The following is a 25,423-nucleotide window of genomic DNA, read 5'->3' on the forward strand; positions in this document are numbered from 1 at the left end:
ATTTCCACCCAAACCGGAACGCCGCCAATGCACCCTGCCGCCAATTGCCTCACCCCGCCACCAAAGACCGAACGAGAGCGCTTTTTCTTTTTTTCTTTCTCTCTTCTTTCCTTTGCATCATCTCAAGCATCCGCCACCCTCCGACTGCTTGCTTACTGGGGCAGCAGGTTCTCCCGAACGGCAAACATCTTGGAGCTGATGTTGGCCGTGAAGCCGTCCACCTGCTTGCTGTACTGCTCGACCTGCTTGGCGTTGAGCATGCCCTCCAGCCGGCTGGGCTCCGTGGGCAGCTTGAACAGCCGCTGCCACTCGTCCTCGGGCAGCAGCGGCTGCTTGGCAAGGGTGCGCTGAGCGTTCTCGGCCTTTCGCTTGGCCTGCCACTGTGTAATCTTGGTCTGCTCACGCGCCAGCTGGCGCTGGTAGAACTGGAAGTTGTTGAGGTCCACGTAGTGCGACTCGATGCTCTCGAGCAGCAGGTCGCACGTCTTCTCCAGGAAGGGGTCGATCGACAGGTCCAGGTTGTCGATGGAAGGGTATAGGGGCGCCTTGATGCGGTCGTTGTTGAGGTCGCTGAGCGACGTGGGCTCCTTGGGCTCGGTGGCAGCCGGGGGCGACGGCAGCTGGTGAAGGAAGGAGGTGAGGAGGTGTGAGTTGTGGACGGCGAGAGGGTACTCCTGGAGGATGTCTCGGAACGAGAGCTTTGACTTTTGCAGGCTATTTCGACACCATGTCAGTATCATCATGTCCTCTCCACAACCCGAGTTGCCCATCAAAGACAAGATCAAGCAAGACACTCACCTCTCAGTTGTGAACTTTCCCTCCTTGTAGACGCTCATGAAGAGGTTGGTCAGGCGGTACGCCTTCAGGGCCAAGGTTCCCTGCGAGCTGCGGCTGGTGTCGTAGACAAGGGCAACAGTCTTGTCGTTGTCCTTCTGGTAGTAGAACTGGTTCTCGATAAAGGGCATGGTGACAAAGTTGCCCATGGTGGCGCTCGTGTACCAGCCGACGTTGTTGGCGTCCACGTTGACCTCCTTCAGGTGTCGGATCATCTCGGCCTGGTAGGCAATGTTGGACTTGGCTCGGGGCGCGGCGGCGGCGAGGTTGGAGGCATCGTTCTGGTGGGAGTCGGCAGCGGAGGTGTCGATGGTGGGGAAGGCAAAGGTGTTTGTAATCTCCAGCGTGCCGTTCTGGTCCATGCCCACGAGAGAGCCGGTGGCCACGGTCGGGAAGGTCGACGAGCAGTGCCGGGCAATCTTGAGGATCACCTGTTTGTTGCCAGGTGTCAGTTAAGTCCTGAAGCTTCACCATCAATCATCACCGCGAGGTGGGGCACTGCGAGCTCCCACTCACCAGAGCATCGATCTGCACCGCCTGGAAAGGCGCATCCTTGGGAGCTTCGCTCATCTTGTCGGATTTGAAGACGGTTCGTGAGGGTTCGAGGGAAGAGGAGTGGCGACAGTCGAGCCGAGGTTGACGCCGGATTGCGCTGATTGATGGCAGCTTCAGAAGCGCTCGCTCTGGTGGTGGAATATCGAACTTTTCGTCTCGCGTACCAGATTTGTGGGCGTTGTGGGTTTGGGGCGGTGAGTGGCGGCAGAATGGGAGGGGGTCAAGGGGGGCCAAAGTGCAGCCGCCAACCGCATTTCGTGAAGCCTTCTCAACCTTTCTTCATTCAGCAGGCATTTCACCTCCATCAGCATTCGAAGCAGCAACTTGACAACGTTCAATCACTCGTGCATCAACAGCTCTCGAAGTGATCATTTGCGACACCTCTATACATAGCCCTACATAGACGAATACAGACTCATTCACTTTCACGCACAGATCTCTCACAACAGCCCCTCCAGCCGACATGCCAGGCATCCAGGAGTCTCGATGCCTTGGCCGTGCCGTTCGTTGTACAAGCATCCGTCAATTTCCACTCGTCGCTGCATTTCATTTTCGCTGGCGAACCATGCAAGTATCATTCAATCTATTTCTACTCTATATTCCAGTTCTTTTTTATTTCGAAATCCCAACCATGACGCTCGCTTGTCCTTCATGATATCTTATGCCCAAAACCCAGAAAGAAAACACACAAATACGCGCTTTCGCAGAACGCTGTTCAAGCCCAAATCAAATCCCAGAATACTCCTTTTGAACCCTTGTTTTCGTGTCGAGTTTCATTCCCATTCCCAATGTTCCACTCTGCGGTCAGACTGACCAACCAAGCAAAGTTGCTCGGGAGCGGTGACCATGTCGATCCGTCTTACTCCCAGTCCTCGAGCACCCACTCATCCGCGTTGTCTCGAATGGTGAGGCGGTGTTGGTCAATCTTCCAAAAGGCATACATGTTCCGCGTGGCGCCGACTGCCTTGCGGTGTGCCGGTCCCCTGCCCCCGAGCAATGCATCCTCTCGCGATCTCCAGACGCAGGTTGCCAAGTTTCTGAGCTCAGGGTCTGGTGAACCAAACCAATATCTGTTGCATATGGTTAGCACGGGAACACGACGAAATAAGGAGGCATCTTTTGTCACTCACTTCAGAAAGCCTCCGCTGGCAACCGCTTCCGCATGGGCTGCCTTGTCCAACGCGCCAAGGTGGGCGTAATCGGTGCTCGGCTTGATCTGCGACCGGAATGCGACAATGTAGAAGGAGGTCTCCTTGAACGGCTTTCCGGACTCTTGCGACAGGCGCTTCACTTCTTCGAGGACTTCGGGCCAGTTGAAAGACTCGGCATAAGGTGCAGTCGCATAGTCCTCGCGAATCGACTTGAGGCGCTGCAGGGCCCTCGCCAGCAGGGCACCTTCATGAGAAAGGGTGTCGAGATCGAGGAGATGCTCCCTGTCTGTGTATGGCGACTTAATGATGAATCTGTTCTCGTCCACGGGGCTGAGCTCGATGACTGGAGTTGACTCCTTTGGCAATGAGGGCACCTCGACGGGCTGCACCAACTCGACTGAGGCGGCCATGATGACGACTTGATATGGTTTGATGGTTACGGAGAAGCGATTTGTCTTCGAGAGCTCACGAATTTGGCCTTTTTGGGAAAGGATTCTGCTTTCTTGAGGAAGGGAGAGAAAAGAGGGGAGAAGGGGGAGGTGGATGGGACCTCGGAGGAGTATTTATCTGCAGTGGCTGGCCGCGGGTGACACAGGGCCAAGCCGATGGACAGACTACACCGCCCGGGTCCTCACAGATGCTCGTATCAGCTCCCAACGGCGGCTAAGCTAGAAGGCTGTACTGGACTGGAGCAAGCACGAGATATCTTACTCGATGATGCCACGAGTCGTGGGGTATGGACCCGGAGACATCCAAGTACCTGCTGGATTAAGGGTTCAGGATCGATTGCGTGACTGGCACTTGATGAGGTGGACCGTGGTTCAAATTTCGCAATACCCGATCTACGCCAGCAAACGTTTCACAAAGTGCGACTCCCGGCTGCTGGAAACGGTGGTCACTGCATGCCGGCCGGGCCCTTATTTACGAGATGCCAATGTCCAGCCGTTGGCCTTTGGTCTGCGCGCTGACTTTTCAAGAAGCCGCCAAACGAGCCTGCTAGACCCTTGCAGAATCTTGCAGAGCCCAGGAGACGTGCTTGTTCATCCAGCATTACTCAGACAAGGGTTTCGAAGATTCCGCCCCGTGCGTTGCCCAGCCTGTCACCGTCCGGAGAAAACCAGGGCGACAACGGAACCCGCTTTAGCGTGCAACGCCACGCATGGTCTGGATGACACCATTTCGGTGGCACCCAACCATGGATCGGAAAACACATTGTTCTGGTGAAAAACTTTTTATATCCGCAGTTTGACGTGCTGTACAGCACCTCGGCTGTGTGACAGCTGCCAATGGAATAAAGACGAGTGAGATGCCCCAATGCGAGGCTCTGGCCCGCCCGAGTTACTAGCTGCTCCTTGACAGCCCGGACCTGCGTTTGTGCTGGGAACGAGAGGCATGAGCCGTGAAGCCGATGCATGATCCCGGCCTGTCAAACGTGGAGAGCCGCGTCTCCGACTGCCGCCCAGGCGTCGGAATGCCATCGTGGTAGTTCTGCCCTATTCAACGGCCCAGTTTTCTCGTCTTGCCATTGGCCACTGATGAGTCCCGCATAGGGGTGAAAATCTGAGATGGGCCGGCCAGAAACCGGAGAAGCCGGGATCGCCGATGCTGGCGCGGAACACGGAACATGGACCCTGAAAATCAATAGGGCCCCGCCATGTATGGCTCTCTCCATCACGCAAAGGACCACACAAAGGACCACGCAACAGAGCTACGCAAGATGAACTCACAACTGTTGGTCCTGGGGGAATGCGAGGAGCGATCACAGACCGTTTCTTTTGGCAGAGAGACTTGCTCCTATTTGAAGAGCCTGATGGATCTCCCTCATATCTTGTCTGGATGCCCCCCCACCATGATGCGCAAGTCGGCCTTGTTGGGACCTTGGACGCATGCAAGCTTCGACTGTTGCCCGGAGCGGAGGTGGGACAGGCCGTTTGACAAAGTGCATGATGGGAGCGTTCGCGTACACCATGATTTTGATACAGTTGCCAACATGAAATATGTCTGAGCTTGGGATTTGCAACGGAGGCGCAGGATGTCGCCTGAGAGAGCGTCAGGCACGTCAAAGATGCACACTTACTGACTTGACATGGTGCCGTCGTCGAACCAGAACATTGTGCAAGGCTTATCACCAGCGGACGTCTGGTTCAAGGAACGATCGACCGCCAGGGGAGAAGGAATTGTTTGCAACATGACGGACGGCGCTCATGGTCGGCTCGGAGAACGAAGCACAACTATTTGCTAAACGAGTCGTTGGCGCCCTTGCTTGGTCGATGCTGATGCAGCGAAATGTACAAATGGTGACAGCATTGGGTTGAGGAACATGGCCAGATTTTCATCGTGGCCAGACTAAAGTCTTCTGAGATGCTTAGTTGCTGAACTTGGGGACTCAATCAGCATTCCAAGGTGACATTCTCCATGTATGCGGCCTGCGTATACATACGCTTGGTAAACAACCACGACAGCTCTCTCTGCATGCAATGATATGCACTAATGGTATGTTGATACTAACAAGGCTGTTGCTGCTTGTGATCATCACATGCCTATCACAATGGGCAGACCAGTAACAGCAGGGCCACCAATGATGAACCAGAGAACAAACAGCAGCCAAGAGATATAACACTGGTCTGAAACTGTACTTATTAATCCGTCCTCTTAAGAGAGACTCTTCTCCATGCAACACCCCTTCAAATCAAGACCCGGGCAGGAAATGAACTAGTCATTCAGTAACCATCTTTCAAGCATTCATCTTAAATCGTCGGCTGTGACGGGCTTTGCATCCTTTCTCTCAGTTGCTTGATAAATGTCGAGAACAGGCAGCGGCTTTGTTAGCACGCCCGCTTCGCTATCTAGCATCCTATCTCGCATAATAACTCTACAGTTTCTGCAGATGGACAAATGACGTAGCCTTCTTCTAGAGTTGCTTGAGACTATATGTTGTAGTATCATCATATGTACATGCATGACAATTTGCTTAGAACTCCTCGAGTCAACCTTGCAAGCACAGTCAAGCGTCGGACCCCAAAATTCAGTGGACCTCATCTACTTTCCAAAAACGGCAATCCAATTCGCAGTTTAGCGCGGGTCTGCTTTATCAGGGTAAGGTACCTGTATTCCACTACCTACTCCATGTCTCACTCACTACTGCTCGATAAGGTACTACCCGGAGACGTCGTCAAAATCGGGCCATGAACTCGCAGAATAGCGTAGAGTCTCATAGGACTGCGAATAGTAACTGTCTTATACAATCAAATAAAAGGATATGCCGAATCACAGATTTCCTCACCTCTGCTCACAAGAACCATTTCTCATCATCTCGAGTATATAAAGTCCTCTCGACGCCATCTCCAACATGCCCAGATCAGACATCAACCCTCTATCTCAACAGCTCACACAAGCACAAACTACTACATATCTCACTGAATCAAAATGGCTACCAAGCAAAGACTTCTCCGCATCACCCTCATGCAGCACAAGAATCCCCTCCTCACCGACGCCCAATTCCAAAAACACTGGACTGAGCATCACGCACCGCTCGCATCAGGCTGGCTCGCCCGCAACGGCATCATCGGCTACACGCAGGTAAATCACATACCACCCCCCCCCCCCCCCCCCCCCCCCCCCCCCAAAACCCGCCTTTCCATCCTCATACCCTTATCCAATATCATACAGAAAAGGCTGATAGAAAGAGCTGAGAGGAAAAAACGCAGTATCACACGCCCCCCTCAACCCGCAACCTCGCCGCCCCCCTCGCCTCAACAGTCGGCGCCGTCGTCGCCCCCTTTGACGCCTACATCGAGTTCATGGTGTGCAGCGTCGAGGATCTGTGGAAGGCCACCGCGGACCCGGAGTATCCCGTCAAGATGCAGCCGGACGAGGCGTACATGTTTGCAGAGGGCAAGATGCAGGTTACGGTCGGCTGGGTGGAGGTCTATGTGCGGGATGGCGACGTTGTGAATATCGTGAATGGAAAGTCTGCTTTTGCGCAGGATGGGGAGGACGGTGACGGTGGTGAAAAGGGGGGGGGAGTTCCGTTGAGCTGATTTAGGAGACGACGAGGGAACTTTTCCGCTGGAGTTTTTCATCTGACGTTCTCTGATTATAGACCGGATAAAACATTACCCTCGTTCTTGTAGAGAACAAGATCTGTATGAAAAGAAGCCATTCCTGTCGTATGAAAGCAATCAAAGTGAACCCATCAAGACACCAAAACCCAACCTCATCACTTCCTCCCCAACACCGTCGCCAACCCAATCCCCCACCTCCTCCCCATATCACCCAACATCCCACACAACCACTCCTCCTCCTCCTTCTCCTTCTCCTCGCCTCTCACCACCCCTCCTACCCCCATCAAAGCCTGCACCGCCCCCAACAGCCCAAACACCCCCGACTGCTCCGGCGACAAGCAAGCATTCCCCTTGCCTTCATCGTACAAGCCAAGGATATACGCCATGCCAGCCCGCAAGTCGCGCATCGTCGTGCACAGAACCTCCCGCGAAGCCTCCTGCTGCAGTATATATGCCTTTATGAGCGCAGGGTGGGCGTTTGTCATGCGCAGGGCGAGGGCGTCGAGATATCCAAGGAGCGCAGTGTGGACGAGGACTCGACACGTGCGGTGTTGGGTCCAGACGTATGCCTGCCAGGGACATGTATACTTATGACGCATATACTGATCAGACTCACCTTGGTCAGAATTGTCTCGGACAAGGTTGTAGTTCCACATGGTGGGTAGTTGTGTCTCCCATGAACAAAGCTCCTCCTCCAGCATGATAGCCGCAGAAACTCTCTCGGTCAAGAGCGTGACGTGGCTCGTCTCCCCAAAAGAGTGCAACTCTGCAAACCGACAGAGAATGTCAAACAGTCTCCTCGCCGGCAAAAGATGCGCATCCGCCACAAATGCAGGACAAGACCGAGCGAGGTCCCGAACGTGAGTCGGAACGGGCATCTTCTTGATCAGACACCCCGTAGCCTACCAAACAATATCAGCTTGAGCTTCTCCATCACCGGTATGAGCGACGGCATCAAGGGTCAATCACCAGCAAGTAAAAGAAGTGAAGAAACGCCCTCGCATTAACGCTCCTCTCCCAATCCTCCGACGTCCAATGCCGGATCAACGCCGCAGCGCCCTGGACATGACATATCCACGCCTCAAGAGAAGCTGCATCTCGACAAGCAATCATCTAGAACCCAACATCATCAGCAAACCACACCTCAACTCCCCTCATCCACATCATCTTGATATTCAGACCCCTCTTCACGACCAGGCAAGAACTCACCTCAAACATGCCCATAAGCACCACCGCCGCAACTGTCTCCTCCCCCCTACCACCTCCATCCCCATGCTTCCCAATAACCTCCCCGATCCGCCTCAGCGTCCCCCCATACCTCCTCCTCGCCAGCGCCATGACGTCTCCATCACCCTCTGCAATCGCTAACCCTGCCATGCCCACGGCAAGGACCCCCTGCATTTTGACCCCAGCAGCAGCAGCAGCAGCAGTAGCAGCAGGCGAAGGAAAGGAAGAGGAAGAGTTGTCGTTGGTGCTCGCTCGGGCTTGAACTGCATAGAGCGTCTCCGCGCCCGCGAAAGCATACGTCCGGAGGAAGAATACCTGGGCGACGGATTCAGCCGGGAGGCAGAGCTTGCGAAGCGGCGGCAATTCGTGTCCAAGCCTCGTCTGCTTTGGACGCCCTGTCGTTGCAATAGCAGACCGTGTCTTGTGTAAAGACGATAGCCCTCGGACCACATCATCACCATCATCCTCCTCCTCCTCATCATCATCAACATATTTATTATCGTCCACAAGATTCCCGGCTTGCCTCCACGGCAAATCCCCCCTCATACTTCCCGCCACCGTAGCATTCACAAACCGCATCTCCGTCCGGCCTCGATATCCCCAGCAGAATAAGCCCGCTCGCGCGCATTGCGCACACCGCGGCTTGGATTCGTTGCACTACGCCCTCACACCATCAGAAAATCCCCTCCCCCTTTAGAGACAATAGCGAGCATTACAGAGAAAACGATATCAATAGATGAGTCGACCAAAAGATGAGAAAAATTGGGGAGGGTAAAGAGACAGGCAAAAGAGAGAGAGAGAGAGAGGTAAAGTGTACCTTGATTCGTCGACTCCGGCAATTCGCACACGCCGTACTCTTCCGTACCGAAGCCATCACCAGTAAATGTATTTCCAACAAAAGGATTGTATGATAAACTTCAACATAAAACCCCGTGAATCAAGTCCGGCACAAACACACAGACTCCCACGGAATCCTCCAGAATCAGAAGCAGAGCATCTAGCGGGCAAACTCCCCTGCTTCGATTTCAAACACTCCATGATCGATCGATGTGTTTTAACATGCTTGGCTGTTGAAGCGGAACCGGAGGCGGAGGAATAAGCATCAGAAAGCGGCCCGTCCGACCGGACTGTGGGTTCAATGGTAAGTATGGTATGGTTCATGAGCTGTGCGACAAGCCACAAGTCAAAGTCGACTGCCAAAGTTTGGCCTAATGATAGCTCAAGCAAGATCTTGCTTCATCTTCAAGATGCATGCCTACCTACCTATCCGACAACACACTCTCAGCCCCTCGAGTCCTCAACCTCTTCACTGCACAAATCGCCATGCAGAAATAAAGGCCATGTAAAGTACCCGGCATCATATTGAATTACCAAATTTATTGTCATATATCAAACATAACCCTCTCTCTCACCTTCACTCACAGCCACAGGTAGAGTCCATATACAGTCAACATTGTCTTCTTTTACCACTATCTCAACCTGCCCCAACACCAGCTCTCCCATACTTCTCTCCTCCTCCTTCATCCCCACAGCAACTCCATCACCATCCACCTCTTTTCTCCCTCTTATCCTCCTCTTTCCGTTTTGTTTTCTCAAGCAAAGGAAATAAAAAAAAAGTAGAATAATATCACCCCAACTGGTTGTTGCACAACGCTGGCCCTGAAGGCATCGTCACAAGACCATCTATCTCATTCCAACTCCAGACAAGGCTAAGAATATTAAAAGCAAATGCCAAGATCACCAGGATGGAGCCAGAAGAAGGAAAAAGCAACAAGGTTGGCGCCATCCCTTTTTGTGTATGTCGTTTCTCGACTTGACAGGTGGTCGGCGTAAGTGTAAATTGGGGGGGGGAGTGGTCAGCAGTCACGGATCAAACTCCGTTGCGCGCTTGACTGACAACTACCAGGAGGAGGAGGCCCCCAAGCGGAACTGGAGGGGGCGAGTTGCCTTTTCTCGTTTCTGGTTCTCTCATGTCGAAACCCTCCAGTCGGCTTGGCCAAGACATCAAGAAAAGGTCGTAGACATCATCCTACATCCTCACGAGCAAAAGCTCCCCCAAGGGTATCGAAGTTTAAATAAGGAAAATATGATGCGCGGATATCCAAAAGGAAAAGTAAAAGGAACAAATAAAAGTAGGTGTGAAATAAGGGAAAATGGCCGATATGAAAAGCGTGTACATCATCAGTTCCAGCCGAGGGAGTTCTCAGCCGCAACGGGATGGGAGATGTTGGCAGTCCGGGCAGAGCTGGTTCCGCTGTTGTGGCTGTCGCGAATTCCCGTTCCGCCATAGCTGGACATGTCGCGGCTCATCAGAGCACCACCCATGAGCGCAGGGCTTCCGTTGCCGGTAAACTGCATGTCGGACGAACGCTGGCTGCTGCCAATGGAGCTGGAGCGGCGGTGGGCCTGCTTCTTGCGCTTGTAGCGACGAGCAATGATGAACATGGCACCGCCGTACAGAGCACCCAGGCCGACGGCACCAACCGCGATACCGGCCGTGGTGGCCTTTTGCTTGGAGCTCTGGCTGTCCGTGCTGCTGGTGCCAAAGGCATCGTTGTTGGCGGAGCCAGAGGAAGGAGGAGCACCGCCGCTGCCGCTGCCGGAGCCGTCGGCGCCGTCGGTCGAGCCGCCGTCCGTGAGCTGGCCAAAGATGTTGATCTTGGGGTTGATCAGCGACGTCAGGTTGCGGACAATGGGGTCGGGGTTGTTGTAGATGAGCGAGTTGGCCACCGACAAGTCCAGCTGGAGCTTGTCAATCAGGTTCTGGGGGTAGTTGATCTTGGCCAGAGTGGTGACATAACCCCACTGGGCACGGGTGTCGTAGGGGACAAGCTTGGCGACCTGAACCTTCTCCACGTCGATGCCGGCGGCGGTGGCCAGGGCCTGAGGCAGGTACTTGAAGATCTGGGCGGCGGCAACGGTGTTGCTAGCGACGAACATGTAGTTGAGAGGATACAGGAATCCAATCTGGATCGGGACAGTGCCCTCCGCAGCGGGAGTGTTGGGGTCATCCGGGTAGATGATCTTGGGGACGTTGGTCGGCAGGGCGGTCGAGGTGGACACACTGGCGGAAGACGTCACCGGGGTGAAGGCCATCGTGGTAGGCTCAATGACAATGGTCGTAGGCAGCCAGTCCGCGGTGTTGGTGAGCGTGGCAGTGGGCCGAATGCTCGTGATGGGCTCCGCGCTCGACGTCTGAGTGACCGGGGGAACAGTGGCGACCGGAGAGGAAGGCTTGGAAATGGTCACCAGGGTCGAGGGAGAACCAGTCGCCACCGGCTCGCTGGTAGCGACTGGGGCAGAGGTCGCGGCAGACGTTCCGGTCGCGGGGGCAGACGTCTCAACAGCACTGGTTGAGTTGCCCGCCGCACCGGTCTCGACGGCAGAGCTAGAGGCCGAAGTGATGACGCCGGTGGGTTCACCGGAGCTGGTGCCGTTGGTAACGGGAACATCCGTCACCGTGCCTGTGGGAGTACCTGTAGCAGTGCCTGTGGGAGCGCTGGTGATGGTAGCGGAGCCGGTAACAGGAGGCTCGCTAGAGGTGGAGTTCACGACCGAACCGTCAGAAGTCGAGATGGGAGGCAGCGGCAGGGAAATGGAGATGGGAAGCCCAGGGGTGGTGGAAGGCGGCTCGGACGAGGTGGCGTTGGATCCATCCTGCGAAGTAGCAGGGCTCGAGGTGGCGGCAGATGTCGTTCCCGTGGGAAGCACGGGCGGCAGGGTCAGCGGCAGAGACAAGCTGGGGAGAAGGCCACCAGAAGAGCTGGTCTGGGTCTGGGTCTGGGTCTGGGTGGGAGCACCCGACGACGAAGTCTCCGTAGGAAGAATGGGCGGCAGGGTTAGAGGCAGAGACAAGCTGGGGAGAAGGCCGCCGGCAGAGCTCGTCTGCGAGGCAGCAGCCGAAGTCGACGATCCAGTGCCAGGGAGGGACGTCTGAACCGGCAGGCCAGAGGTTCCAGGAGCAGACGTTGAGTCAGCGGGAGACGTGGTCTTGGAAGGATTGAGCATGGTCAAGATGGGGTCCAGAAGACCGCCTGCAGAGGACGTCTTTTGCGCAGAGGGCGTGGAGCTGACGTCGGCCTCGGTCGAGTTGCCCAAAACGCTGCTGCTATCGAGAATGGCGCTGCTGGAAGAACCAGGGGCACTGCTGCTGGACTGAGTCTGGGCCGCGGGAGCGGTGGTCGAGGGGAAACGGACGCCAGTAGGATCAATCACAATGCCAGTCTCGGAAGCCTTGCTGGAGCTGGCCTGGGAAGAAGAGGCCGTTTGAGCAGAGCTGGCCGCAGAAGACGTGGTGGAAGAGCTCTTGCCGCCGAGGGGGAGGCTGATGCCCAGGCTGAGATCCAGTCCAGAGGAGCCAGTCGAGGACGCAACAGGAGAGCTGGTTACGGCAGGGGCTGAGGTGGACTGGGCAGGAGTTCCGGCAGGAGACGAGCTGCTGGCAGCAGGGGACGAGCTAGAGCTGGCAGCGGGTTGCGAAGACGAGCCAGCAGGCGTTCCGGTAGGCGTCGTCTCATCCAGGGAGCTGCTGGTGCTAGACTTCTGAGGCTTGAAGGGAACCGGAGTGCTGCCAGTACCCTGGGGTGTAGGCGTGACGATGATGGTCTTTGATCGGATAATGGTCGTCACACTGCCGGAACTCGAGCTGCTGGACTCGGAAGCGCTGCTCAACGATGAGCTGGTTGCGGTCGTCGCAGTCGTCGCAGTCGAAGTAGTCGAAGCGGTCGAAGCGGTCGAAGTGGTCGAGGTGCTGGACGGGTGCCCTCCGAGGAGGTCGGAGATGATGGCGCCCAGATCCGGCCCAGACGGAGACGTGGTCGAGCTGCTGGTCGTGGTCGCGGGAGCGGTCGTGACGCTGCTGGAAGTGGAGCTGATTGTTGAGTTGGAAAGCAAGCCAAATAGATCGCGTTTGATCTTGTGAGGGTAGTAGATCCGAGGCCGCTCAGCCCCGGAGGCGGCCGTAGACACGGCCAGAGCGGCCAGCAAAGCGAGCGATTTGGACTGCATGGTGTTTTTTTGGTAGCGAATGTTAAGGATCCCGTTTGCGAAGGAGTGTGGTGGTTTTATGTTTGTGATTGCAAATATACTGCCATTGTGGTCAGCGACTGTCTACGAGGAGATTCGAAACTTGTCGAATGGGCAATCCCTCACTGTCAGAAACAGAGTTCAACGAATGTACTTGACAAATTGTCAATGAGTGTCTTTGATCTGGATCGCGAGGTTAGCAGAGCTTCTCAAAAGGCCGTTTACACTCATTGTCCCCCAGTCTCCATTTGAACCGGTTCTGCGTCATCCAACAGGCCCTTGTCGCCTCTCATTGCCCAAATCCACCAGGACTATTTGAGGAAATAACAATGCCAGGTGAATGACACCCATTGCGCGCAACCAAATCTCCATCCATGCCGTCTAATCTCTTGCTCTTACTGCTGCCATCCCAACGAAGACGTCCATCGAACCGCCAAGCGCTTTCTCGTAGCCACTCACATTTTGTCTTGGTGCCAGAGCGTATGTGCGACGAAGCAAAAAACAATAAAGGAGCGTCGTGATTGTTCAATCAAATCGTCATATGGCGTCCGTCACCGGGGGGGCGGCGAGCGTTGCGAGCGTTGTCTGTAGGGTTCCGCAAAGATCAAATCGAACGAGGGTGTAGAATCGCGAGAACCTCCCGAGGCCCCAGGGTCATTCAGTCATGAAAGAGAACAGATAACCCGAATGTCTCGATAGAGGGCGGTTGACGCGCGGGCGGCGCTGGGTCGAGAGCCGAAGGGGGAACCACGGTCGCCTGGCAGAAGATTGTCGAAGGAGCGGGATGGCGATGGTATGAGGAGGGGGGGGAGAGAAGAATAGGAAGGGCGGGAGGAGGAGGGAGGAAAATAAGACGCAGGCCGTGAAGATGGCCCAGAGGGAAACGAGAGACGGCGAGTGGGTGGATGGGCGACACAAGCAGCGGCCAGGCCTGGAGAGGACAAGCCTGGACTGGACAAGGACAGGACAAGGACAAGGGCCCCCAGGGGGTGTGGCTTTTCTGGCAGGGGGGGGGAGGGAAACGAGGAAGAGGAGAAGAGGAGGAGGGCGAGATTTGTGCAGGCGGGAGGCTTCTAGCGCCCGTTGGCAGAGGGCCCAACCGTCACGATACCGCCAAGCACGGGCCAGAGAGGTAGTCGCCGGCGCAGACGCAGCGCTCGAGGTACGGGGCTGCTGCGAGCTGGCTGGTACCTGTACGAGAGCACATACCACTGCCCGCAGAGCAACAAAGGGCCTGCAGTGCAGCACAGAAGTGGGCGAGTTGGCAGGGAATGCGCAGGTACAGTACTGTACAACAAGCAGCGGCAGCTCTCCACAGGGTTTCAAGACCCAGGCGAGGTACTTGGCGCGCGGCGCTGCGTGTCGGCAGCACGACAGGTACCTCCGAGTATTACTCGTACCGCCTCCAGGCACAGCAGCAGGACCTGTCCGTCCGTTTGCTCCGTCTTTTTCGTGCCTTTGCTAGGCCTGGAGCTGCACCGTGTTGCTCGCTTCGTCACCTCGCGCGAGAAGGAGGCGTCAAGGGCCTTGGTTCAGGCCCCCGATGTCACACGATGGCTGGGCGTTGGAATGCGAGCCAACGTCGCAAAGCCAGGCCCGGTACGGCGTCAACAGGGGCCGCAGTACACGGCGCCAGCGTGCGCGACCCGGCGGCGCCTCAGGTACCGTCAGCGGCAGCCGCAGGTTGCGATTGTTTCCCAGGTACGAGGCAACAGGCAGTCAAACAGAAGGCACTTGTATGTACACCTCATGTACAAGTATTACTGTACCTGAGCAAGCTCCACGTACTGTACCAGCAGCTCCCGGGGCATTCCCTGTCTGCAGAGCCACAGCGGCTTCCCATGGGATGTCATGTCAAAGAAAGAAAAAAAAACGCTTGGATTCATGCGTCGTTGTCGTCGTCGTCCGCAAAAGTAAAAGCACTGCCACTGTGCTGTCCGGGTTGGAAATTGCACCCGCCAAAACGGGCCTGGTACCAGCACATGGTCGCACGCGTGTGGGCTGCCAGAAGCCCGCCAATAGCGCGGTACCTGTCCGGCGTTACGGAGCGCCTCCATCTGCTGCGCTGCTTCTCAACACGCGACAGGTACTGAGCCATCAGCGGCGGGCCAGGGGTAAACCAGCGCCATCCTGCCCCATTGGCTGCAGCCCCACCGGCCCACGCTACGGGTGATTTTTTTTAGATGCTGGTGCGGCGGCGACAACGGGTCAGGGCCGGCCGATGTACTTCCCAGGTACCGCCGTAAGGTAGTTTTGCCTGCCACCAATATGCTCTCTCGCCTGGACAGGGCAGTCTTGTCTCTCATTCTTGGGTCCTCTCCAGTGCTCTTCTTCTTTCAGTTTCTGCCCACCCGCCGATCGAATCCCCCGTTCCTCAGATTGCCGTGAAAGAAAAGCTGGTCGAGCTCATTGCCGAAGGTGGCGGAGGGCATGCCGTGCGACGGAGCTTCGCCTGCCACAAGCAGACGCCATCGTTTGTGATTCAGCGGAGATGGTTCAGGCTTACACGGCAAATGCAGTGTGGGTGCCGTTCACTCTACTTTTCCCACCGCTACATGTAATACGAGTACACGTTCGAGCATGATGGCTCCGTTCGTGCCCAATGGCAGACCGGGTCCGGTGCCGTTGTAGTACACATTAATCAATAATGTGCATGTCACCATCATGGGTGCAGCTAAGGCAAGGTAAGCAGTAGGAGCTCACGACATCTCAGCTAATGCAGTCTACACAGCAGCACGGGACCCGACGTTGTTATATCGTGTCATCACTTACACGGAGAAGCTTCCTGACTGCTGTTCATGAGATCTACTTATATTGATACATAGAACTCGCAGCAAGTTTGTCGAAAATCCCTCGCATGCCTGCCGATGGAAAGCTGCGTTCCTGGAGCTGCCCTACCAGTGTTGGCCACAAATCAGAACCCCTACTTCTCCTTCCACATCTCCTCTGGCGTCTGTAATCGTAACAGTACTCGCCTGCCCACGTCCTCGTCTTCAGACAGGGAACCCCAGCTCCGTTGAGTGCGTGGGCAGCTCTCGTGCCCTCGTGCTGATGTGCGACAAAGAGTGACCCGGGCGGTACCTGCGCCGCCCGCACGAACCCCTGGGCGACCGGAAGGGCTTTCCAAGGGTTCCTGAGCCAATGGCGACAAGGCGCTAGCAGCCTTAGCTCGTCTCGGGGTCGGATTGGCGTCGCGCCTTTAATATTGCTGACCAGGGAGGGCGGTTTTATGCACGTGTGCCGGAAGTACCCCGACACGACAGCTTGTATGGTGAGATACATGCCTAACACAGGCTGCGTGGCCCCAGCCGATGGCCGACGAGAAACTCTTCAGCAACCCGGTTTTCTCGTCCATTTCCTTGCTTTTTTCGGCTACCTATTATCACCAAGTTAGTCCATCATTTTTTGCTCCTCAGATGCTCCGTAACCTGCAGAACGAGTGCAAGTATATACCTACGCGCTCTGCCGCCGCTGGCTGCTTCAGGCTCGCCGCTGGGCAATGAATCAGCCATGGCTTCTGCTTCGACCCTTTGTGCAGGCCGTGATTATAAGCTCCCCGTTGTCACCGGGCTTGGCGTCGACGGCTCGACTGGTTCCTGGCGCTAATCGGCAGACGAGGCTGGATGCGCGCCATGGACAATGTGCGCACTGATTCAGATGCAGCGGGATTGCGAATTCTGCTGGCAAAAGAAGCTCAGCATTAACTACCAGACATTCAAGTTCGTCTCTTTGCACGGTGCCTGCAGCATCTCACCGGTGTTTTTACTCATCGTCGGTGCTGTGGGTATCTGATACAGCAAATAGAGCGCCAGGCATACCTAAACAAGCGCACCATCAATGTCCTCTGTACGACTCCATCACGACCTCTTACCGAAGCCGCAGATCATTTCCTGGCTCTCTCGGAAATTCAATTTCAGCACAAGCGAAGCCGCTAGGAAGACGGTCCTTTTATGCGAATCAGATCATCCGGCACCTTCCAGACCAGCGAATAATCCAGTAGTCGTCATGCACCGCAAATTCAGCTCATTTCAATGTAAACCTACTCCAACCTGCACCTGTACCTGTACGCCGTCTTGGAGCTCGGAAGCGCGCACAGTGTGCTCCTGCATGGCTTATCGAATTTCCATCGCCCATCCTCGCCCAATCACGCAAGATGTACGCGTATGTGCAACGTCGAAACGCTCAGATGCCAGCTCGCAGACTGGACGCAAACGCACATGATCATATGCACCCGAAGGGGCCAATATATCGCTGCAGGTACGGAGCATTCTCGCACGCAACCACCGGCCAATGGCTTCCGCTCCGATTCACCCCCCATCCTGTAGGTAGGTAGGTATTCTCCTCCGTAAATGAAATGACTGGGCTTGTCGTCGAATCGCACGTGTGGCCCTCGGTTGGCCGCTGGTTCAACAGCTGCGCACCGAAGAGGCAACGCCCGTAATATGCCAAGGCATCTGATGTTCGTAATGGGAACAGCTTCTAATAATACCTTTAGTACTTTACTCCCCATACGAGTATCAAGTTCCAACATGCCTAATCGCTCGTACCGTACAGTAGATAGATACCTGGTACAAGCAAAGGCGTGAGATTACGGGGCGCTGCCAAGGTGCCGCTATTGGCACTCACACACCGTCAACACCGCAGACGCTCATTTCACCGGTACGAGCACACCCACGCCGTACAGTACCTTTGTAGTACTTGCATCCCCAGCACTTACATACACCGCGCTGGAATGCGTCTTCACTCTGTAACAAGCCCTGTGTAGTATGTCTGTATTGTGTTCCTTTCTGATCATCTTTCTCTCTCTTGCTTGTCGTCTCCCATGAAGAATGTGCAGTCTCAGACTGTCCAGCAAGTGGGCTGTGCCCAATGTTTCCCGTTTCCTGTTTCATCGACGCCGATGCTCTCCTCAAACCGAGACATGGATCGGCCTCCTTTTTTTTTAACCCTCTCCTCCCCTTCCCTCCAGGCATGCGATGCTACTCTAGTCTGCCGTAATCGACCTGGTGCCAAATAATACGAGCACAAACTCGCTCTCCTTGCCTGCATGCCATACTTCTGTAAGAGTCCCTGCTCCATCCCACCGCTCCTCTCGCCGCAAATAGTTCAGGTAAGGTAATACATAGCGTTGTTCTCGAAGGGGAGGGTCATCCATTGCATTACGTGCGCCTTGACCTCGACGCTGCAACCGTGCGTTGCTGAGAGGTCAAATGGAAAGCGCCGATGAATTAATACTCCCAGCCTTGTCAGCTTGGCATCGTGAGTTGCGGCTGCTCCCATCTTGAGCTGCATGGTCAACATATCGTCTCACTGCCAATTGTCCTAGAACAGAGCATTCTACGCTCAGCATGCACTGGCACGACTTGTCCTTCGCCTCTACATAAGTACCTGAAAATACACGACCAGCTTCATATCTTTGTGGGATTTTGACAAAAGGGGGCATCTGTCTAAGCGAACTGCTACCGAAGACACAGAGCTGAGGCTAGCTCGAACCGTGCACCGCCGCCTACATGTAGCCTTGATATCCAAGCCTTGGCAAGACGTAGAAGCAACGGGGCATAGTGTCATTGTTCTCGGAGACCATCTTCAGCGGCTGGACCGATGTTTGCCAGAATACTCAAATAAGCACATGGACGGATAATCATTCTTTGTTTGTTTGTTTGTCAACAGCAAGCCCACAGCGAGGCCGCAAGGTAATGCCGAGTATTCCATACTGGTGATTTACAAGGACAGAGCTAACTCTGCTCCCAGTGACAATGTCTCAATACTTCCATCCTTTCTCAAGTTAAATAGATGCACGTCCTCTGTTGACATCATGACTTGACCAGAGGTTGGCTACAAACTGCCGATTTGTGGTTGCAATATTGTCTGTCCAATGCTGTTTGTGATGGGGCTGACTGACTGGCCAAATGGAATGTCGGAAGCAGAATGTGTGTTTGCCATGAAGGAGGCTGTGTCAATCATTCTTTGCTGGACCGTTGTCTACATTCTTCATCTATCACTACATGTCATCCTTGTGCTATTTCAGGTGGGTTGAATATCCAGTCGCCTTGATGTCTAAGGTACATAGTATCGGTGAGTTGACTTATGAAAGACATCCACGTTATATGAGTAGGGGCAACAGGCGCAGTAATGCAGAGTTTCTAATTCAAGGTCGGGTAGGACGTGATCAATATAGGCTTCTTATCTCAAGGTTGGTCAAGCGTAAGGTAGATGTCGTTGAGTTTCCATGCTCACTATATCGTCCATTGGACGTGTAAGTGCGCCCCGCCTGACCGAGCCGGAATACATGCAGCCAGTGACAGTACAATATCCTTCTATCGTCATATGCATGATGCTTATAGCCTGTCTGCCAGTGTTGAGACGAGTGACGATACTTTAAGATGTCTGTATCTGGTTCGAATGACATCTTTGCGGTGAGCTAATAGGATCGGTTACCAAACTGTAAATCACGAGAGCCTCATCAATGTATATCCACTGAGAATATGACGGGTTCTTGTAAGGAGAGTCAAACATATGACTGAAGAACAGCTACAAATATGACTTACCGCTAGATTGGACTCATTGACGGCCATCATAGAGTAGAATTCCGCACTTAGCGATTCTATTATAGGGTAGCTCTTCGAGGTTTGATGTTAGATTCTGCCCACGACTTTACGGCTTGGACAGAAATGTCAGCTAATCAGTCACGGCCCGATGATAACCATCTGGTGAATATGTATTTCGTATCCAGAATCACGTTGCCTTTAGAAGGCCCAGCAAATCAGTCAGTTGGAAAGGTCGCCTTAGTCCTAATATCTCGGAGCATCTCCCTTTAGCTGTTGGCACCATTTGATCTGATGATGCGTAGCGCACTAACACCCGCCACCCCCAAAACGTGGCACAAGCTGCCTCCCTTGTGGCGCCGTGGCGCGATCCCTCATACGACATGCAACATCTCCCTCCCTTCAGTAATATCCCAACCATCGCCATGGCGCGGTGACCCTTTCTGTACCCTCATCACGCTCACTGAGGGAAGCCGAATCTACAATCTACGATGGCGCGCCGCCAGCACCTCACCGCGACAGTCCTGCTGGCCGTCGTGCTCTTCTTCAGCATCACGTACCTCCTCTCGGGCTCGTCCAGCTCCAATGCGGATCGAACGCGCGAGGCCGTAGTGGCAGAGCCCAAGTCGGAATTCAAGGTGGATTTTGACGGCATGCCGGCCAACCTGCTGGAGGGAGAGTCAATAGCACCCAAGCTGGAGAATGCGACTCTCAAGTACGTTTCCCGCATACCCGAACCTGCTCCCATGAGCCACCGACCATGGCAGTGTTTCAAAGGATACCAGTTCTGACGCTTTTCTGCAATTACATAGAGCCGAGCTCGGTCGCGCAACATGGAAATTCATGCACACAATGGTCGCCCGCTTCCCCGAGAAGCCCTCGCCCGAGGAGCGCAAGACGCTCGAGACCTTCATCTACCTCTTCGGCCGGCTGTACCCCTGCGGCGACTGCGCGAGGCACTTCCGGGGCCTGCTGGCAAAATATCCGCCGCAGACGAGTAGCCGGAATGCGGCTGCCGGATGGCTGTGTTTTGTGCACAACCAGGTCAACGAGAGGCTGAAGAAGCCCATATTTGACTGCAACAACATTGGCGACTTTTACGACTGCGGCTGCGGGGACGAGAAGAAGGACGGGAAGGAGGAGGCCAAGGTTGATGGCGAATTGGTGAAGGAATAGAAACTGCATCGACGCAGTGCTTATTAGAGATTGGCTTCTTACTTTGTACATTTAGCGAACCGTGATACAACTCTGAATGACAACTTATGAGTGGTTTTCAAGCTCATGCTGATACTTCTTGATGCATCAACAGCTGCAGCCTTGCTGCCCCCTCTTCCCATCCTGAACAAATCAAGTCGCGAGACTGCGAACAACAGTTGTCTTAGAGCTCCAGCGATAAATCAATAACAGGCGAATCTCTGACTTGCTCAGCTCGCGTACATCTTCACGATCTTCAGCTCTTGCATGTGAATGTCATCAAATCTATGTCACGTGCCAAGTCACGCTCCCACCTCCAGAGTGGGGCATCGGCGCGGCTGCGCGTTCCCAGAGCTGCCTGAGCTTCAATGTGGCGGTAGTGCTGGTTGAAGCTCCAGCCTTCCCAGACAAGCAGCAAACGACAACCATCTACCAGCACACGACTTCCTGTTCCCTCGAGACCGACAAATACCCCCGAAACACCGTCACTCTACTCTTCATACTATCTGCAACCATGGAGTTTGGGCGTGCTGGCGTGCTGAATGAAGGTGCGGTGGCAGCCCCAGTCCGGCGCTCTGCCGACGACCCCTCGCTGACTTGATGGACAACCAGATGGCATCCATGTCGATATGGATCGATTGAAGAAGGGAGAGGTCAAGTGAGTTGATGCTTCTGACGCTGTCTGTATTGTGTTTACTGAACTGACCGATGTTTCAGCCTCGGCACTTCCATGTATGCTCCATTGACCCCGCCGAAGCGGACTGTTTGATCTGACGACATTGATAGCATGGCTGTGACATTCAAGGATGGAGTCATTCTGGGTACGAGGGCACCAACAGAGATGCGCTCGTGGAAGAATCATGCTGACGAATCTATAGGAGCCGATTCCAGAACAACGACGGGCGCCTACATCGCCAACCGAGTGACAGACAAGCTGACCCGAGTACACGACACCATCTGGTGCTGCCGATCCGGCTCGGCCGCCGACACGCAAGCCGTCGCCGACATTGTACAGTACCAGCTGGGCCTCTTTGCCATGCACAGCGGCAAGCCCCCGATGACACAGACGGCGGCGTCCATCTTCCAAGAGATTTGCTACGCCAACAAGGACCAATTATCGTCAGTGACATGCCCACCGCTTCCCCCCCTCCGCGGAGCTATGCAAACACGATATATATATATATATACTGACGCTGTGGCAGAGCTGGTCTGATTATTGCGGGTTGGGACGAGCGGTTTGGTGGCCAGGTCTATTCTATCCCTCTGGGAGGTTCATTGCACAAGCAGGCGTACGCAATCGGCGGCTCAGGTTCGACATACATCTACGGATACTGTGACGCCAACTGGAAGGAGGGCATGGAGGAGGACGAGGCGGTCGCTTTCGTCAAGGGTGCGCTAAGAGAAGCCATCAAGTGGGATGGAAGCTCTGGTGGTGTGATTCGCATGGTGGTGTTGACCAAGAAGGGAGCCGACCGACACCTGTACCTACCGGATACAGACTACAAGGTGCGACATGAGTAGAGGGGGATGAAGGAAGCAAAGCGTAGCGGGATTATGGGCAGCATGTGGTTGACATAGAAATGAACAATAAAGACCATTATCTGTGCGCTACCTTTGGTGGAGATATCGAACCAGTCTACAACGCAGGCCATGGTGCTTGGAATCGCCGAAAGCATGCCCTTGAGGCATGAACGGGCTTACTGCATTCAAGTAGCGAACGACAAAGAAATTGAATCAAGCTACACTCACTTATTGCTACTCGAGGGTCCACGTCCATGTGGGCTCGCGTGGTGTTTGATTTCGTCAAGTCAAGATTATAGGGTACCTCTCAGATGGAAGCGGCCGGAAAGTTCTGGAGCAATGTCAGGACCCAGAGGAAAGACACGAGGTGCTCCGTGACAATTGACGTTATGATGTTGTTTGCATGAAGCTGTACAGTAGATGATGCTCTAGAGATATGACGCAACAAGGCTACCTTTACCTTGGGAGGCAGGGCTCGACCGTATGTCGTAAAGGATGAAAATCATAGCCTTGCCTGGTAGGGAAACACTGCACACCTCATGCAGCTCATGAGCGCATGTACAATCTCGATAAGTTGACGCATGTACAGTACGTCAGAGGATCCCTGATATTCCAAGATCTCGATGATGTGCAACGGTTGACATATGGACAGTAATACATAACAAAATTCCTCCCTGAGAAAGAGCTGCGTGAGGTGATTTGCATCTTTGGATCAGTACGAGCCTGTATCTGTATGTATGAATTACGAAAGCGTCTCCCACTGATCGGCGCTCCCCACGGCTTCTCCACACTCAAGCCCGAGAAGATGGAGGGCAGATCAGCGAGATTTTAAGCATTTGCGGTGACGCTTAAAGCCAAGTTGTTGTTGTTGTTAGCTTCCAAGTTCCAATGCCTTGTCAGCGGCGAAAACGGTTTGGCATGGCTTGTGTGTGTGTGTGCTTCTGATAAAGGAAATCCAACATTGACGTATTATGTCTTGAGGAGTGGAGGGGGGGTGTTCTACTGGTGTGATGCGATGGGCGTCATGGCCACCAGGGGAAAGACGGCAGTTTCTGTAGTGTTCAATGTAAAAGAAAGGGGGGGGCTTGTGTAACTGTGGTGGCTATGATTTCAATTCGATTCAGCTCTGTAGGGATGCCTATTGGGATACGAACGAACGCCTCAGAAATCTCTTGGTGCAACGGTATGGCAGCAGATGTGATGTCCAGACTCTATCGTGCCTCTGTAGCAGACTCTAGCTAATACCTGGGCCGTGGCGCAACCAGGCTTCTTGTGGCTGAACTTGGCTTCGTTCCCCAAACAGGAATAGAAGCCCTGATCCCGGCAGGAAAAGGGACCCTGGACGAGGGGGGGCCCGTTCAAAAGGCATCCATGGAAGCCCACGTGCGGCATGTCTTGGCTGGGAGCGCAGCGATTCGACAAAGAGGGTCTTGGTAGGTGCTGGCCTATGAGGTGCGAGGGGTTTGAGGAAGAGAGAGAGAGAGAGAGGTAATGTGGGAAGCACTGCATGAGAAAAGGGCTGGAGCCTTGAAAGGGCTTGTGCGGTGTTTTCCAGCACGTCGAGTCAAACGGGGGGGAGAGGAACGGCGCTGTTTTTGCTGGTATCTCTGCTGCTTTGCTGCTGGTGCTGATGATGGCCTGAGTTGTAGGGAGGGTTTGTGGCTTGAGAGACGAGGGACGAGGCATCTTACTATTATACATCCAATATCTACCTAGGTTCGTATGTAGTAGTACTGTAGAATTACAGACCGCACGCTCAAGTTGACAGACGCCCATCTCGATGTAAGCTGAGCCTCGACTGAATAAACTCGTCGCTCTGCCGTGGCAAGTGGACACACACCCGTATGTTCCCGCTCCCGTGTGTTTCTCCTCAAGCCCTGGCCGAGAGTGGCCCCATCAACACCACCTCTTCTATTACCTACCTAGTTTCCCCCATCCGACTTCCGTGCCTTTGGGTTTCCTTCGCTATCCGACTTCACACGCCCGAGCTCCCCTCGTCGTCACATCGCCATCAATAACAGCTGTACGGACAAGGCGGGAGGCGTGCGGCTGCTCGGGATCACCGCATCTGCCTTGTGGAAGCACGGAGCCATAGACAAGCAGAGCAACGACAACTCCACCGCCAATCCTCTTTGTCCCACGTACTCCTTGTGCAGATACACGCCCATACGCGCATACGATTACCAACTTACGCATATCCATACCTACTACTTTACCTACCTACCTTTACAACGGGCACATACTTGGACCATTGTCGTTGGCATCTTTGCGCTGCTGTACCTGTCCGTTGCATCTTTTTGTTTTTTTCTTTCTCTTTCCTCCTCACTCAACATCCTCCTCTTACAGCCCTCTCTTGTTCCACCCCCTCTTTTCTTGGTCCCTCTTGTCCGCGGCTCGAGATCCGAACCAAGGTGAGAACAGGCCACAAATCCCGTTCTGTCAACGCCACTTCAGCGTAGGTTGCTTACCAGAGAACAACCTAGCGGCCCTTGATTTTCCTAGGTAGGAGGTATATGCTGGGCGAAACATTTGATACGACACCACAGCTTGGAAGAAAACAAGCTTGAAACTTGGCTTTCGCACGGAGCTCCGGTTGGCCTGAGATTAACAACAAAGTACGTAACTGTGCTTTTTTTTTTTGCCTGCCTTTGCCGAGACAGCTGAGACCCTGGCCTGAGGCGAGATCGATCTTGATCGCGAGCAAGATTGAGCCTTGTCCGTGGCTGGATTTGCTGCAATCCTTGTCCCTCGCCGGCTCCCGACTCCAGGTCCTGTCTCGTTCAGTTGACGGCGGCTGTTGTTGAACCACAACCCCTCGTACAAGTACGTGCGGCATCTCACATCCACGATACCTACCTCCTAGCGATACCCGGGGCTTCGGTATCTCTGGGCTATACGCACACAAGCTCGCTCACATCATCTCATATCAAGATACTCTCTCGGAGCCTCTGGGCTTGTCATCAACTCCCATCCACATCGAACTTGTGAGTTTGGAGCCCTTTCCTTGCATCTACCTGCGTCTCCTCTTGGTACTCTTTTACTGTCAATGCCCTGCTTTGCCCCCCCTCCTGTCACTCTCTTGCATTGCAGCCCCGCTTTGATCAACATGCTGTTGCATGGGAGAGGGTTCTTGAGAGTCTTGGAGCTCAGAGCACTTACATGCCCGGAGCTTCTTCCAACTTTGCTCCTCCTCGCACGCGTTCTCATTAATACCAACAAGGCCATGCCTGCATGTACACACAAGCTGCATACCTTCTGCCTGCCCATCCCCCGCCTTAGCACAAGCCCCGTCCACAGCAGTTTGGCT

General features: G+C 54.4%; 6 protein-coding genes across 6 annotated transcripts; 3 read left to right on the top strand and 3 right to left on the bottom strand.

Moving 5' to 3' along the window:
- Nucleotides 1-152: 152 nt before the first annotated feature.
- On the bottom strand, nucleotides 153-1,554 carry TRIREDRAFT_80538 (uncharacterized protein; the record flags this gene model as incomplete). The annotated part of the gene is made up of 3 exons (XM_006967819.1): nucleotides 1,351-1,554; nucleotides 799-1,265; nucleotides 153-714 (listed from the first exon to the last, which is right to left on the bottom strand). Exons 1-3 carry the CDS (start codon nucleotides 1,402-1,404, stop codon nucleotides 153-155), a joined length of 1,083 nt encoding a protein of 360 aa, XP_006967881.1. The 5' UTR covers nucleotides 1,405-1,554.
- A 694-nt stretch (nucleotides 1,555-2,248) lies between these two features.
- Nucleotides 2,249-2,950, bottom strand: TRIREDRAFT_110173 (uncharacterized protein; the record flags this gene model as incomplete). The annotated part of the gene is made up of 2 exons (XM_006967820.1): nucleotides 2,249-2,459; nucleotides 2,520-2,950. 2 exons carry the CDS (start codon nucleotides 2,948-2,950, stop codon nucleotides 2,249-2,251), a joined length of 642 nt encoding a protein of 213 aa, XP_006967882.1.
- Nucleotides 2,951-5,966: 3,016 nt separating this feature from the next.
- TRIREDRAFT_110174 (uncharacterized protein) lies at nucleotides 5,967-6,580 on the top strand (the record flags this gene model as incomplete). The annotated part of the gene is made up of 2 exons (XM_006967737.1): nucleotides 5,967-6,119; nucleotides 6,248-6,580. 2 exons carry the CDS (start codon nucleotides 5,967-5,969, stop codon nucleotides 6,578-6,580), a joined length of 486 nt encoding a protein of 161 aa, XP_006967799.1.
- A 2,632-nt stretch (nucleotides 6,581-9,212) lies between these two features.
- TRIREDRAFT_123213 (uncharacterized protein) lies at nucleotides 9,213-13,638 on the bottom strand. The gene is made up of 3 exons (XM_006967821.1): nucleotides 13,316-13,638; nucleotides 12,983-13,039; nucleotides 9,213-12,917 (listed from the first exon to the last, which is right to left on the bottom strand). The coding sequence occupies exon 3, from the start codon at nucleotides 12,836-12,838 to the stop codon at nucleotides 10,013-10,015; it is 2,826 nt and encodes a 941-aa protein (XP_006967883.1). The 5' UTR covers nucleotides 12,839-12,917; nucleotides 12,983-13,039; nucleotides 13,316-13,638; the 3' UTR covers nucleotides 9,213-10,012.
- A 6,254-nt stretch (nucleotides 13,639-19,892) lies between these two features.
- TRIREDRAFT_50786 (uncharacterized protein) lies at nucleotides 19,893-20,535 on the top strand (the record flags this gene model as incomplete). Its single annotated transcript, XM_006967738.1, has 2 exons — nucleotides 19,893-20,116; nucleotides 20,214-20,535. Coding segments are annotated over 2 exons (546 nt in total), but the record flags the coding sequence as incomplete, so codon positions are not given.
- Nucleotides 20,536-21,224: 689 nt separating this feature from the next.
- Nucleotides 21,225-22,116, top strand: TRIREDRAFT_66707 (uncharacterized protein; the record flags this gene model as incomplete). Its single annotated transcript, XM_006967739.1, has 5 exons — nucleotides 21,225-21,253; nucleotides 21,313-21,327; nucleotides 21,382-21,416; nucleotides 21,474-21,714; nucleotides 21,798-22,116. The coding sequence occupies 5 exons, from the start codon at nucleotides 21,225-21,227 to the stop codon at nucleotides 22,114-22,116; spliced, it is 639 nt and encodes a 212-aa protein (XP_006967801.1).
- Nucleotides 22,117-25,423: the final 3,307 nt, after the last annotated feature.

The sequence above is a fragment of the Trichoderma reesei genome (genome assembly GCF_000167675.1).
Source record: "Trichoderma reesei QM6a unplaced genomic scaffold TRIREscaffold_19, whole genome shotgun sequence".
In the NCBI taxonomy this organism is placed as follows: Eukaryota; Fungi; Ascomycota; class Sordariomycetes; order Hypocreales; family Hypocreaceae; genus Trichoderma; species Trichoderma reesei.

Bases quoted from the DNA above. Each gene is read 5' to 3' on its own strand.
- TRIREDRAFT_123213 (XM_006967821.1), bottom strand. From the start codon at position 12,838: ATGCAGTCCAAATCGCTCGCTTTGCTGGCCGCTCTGGCCGTGTCTACG.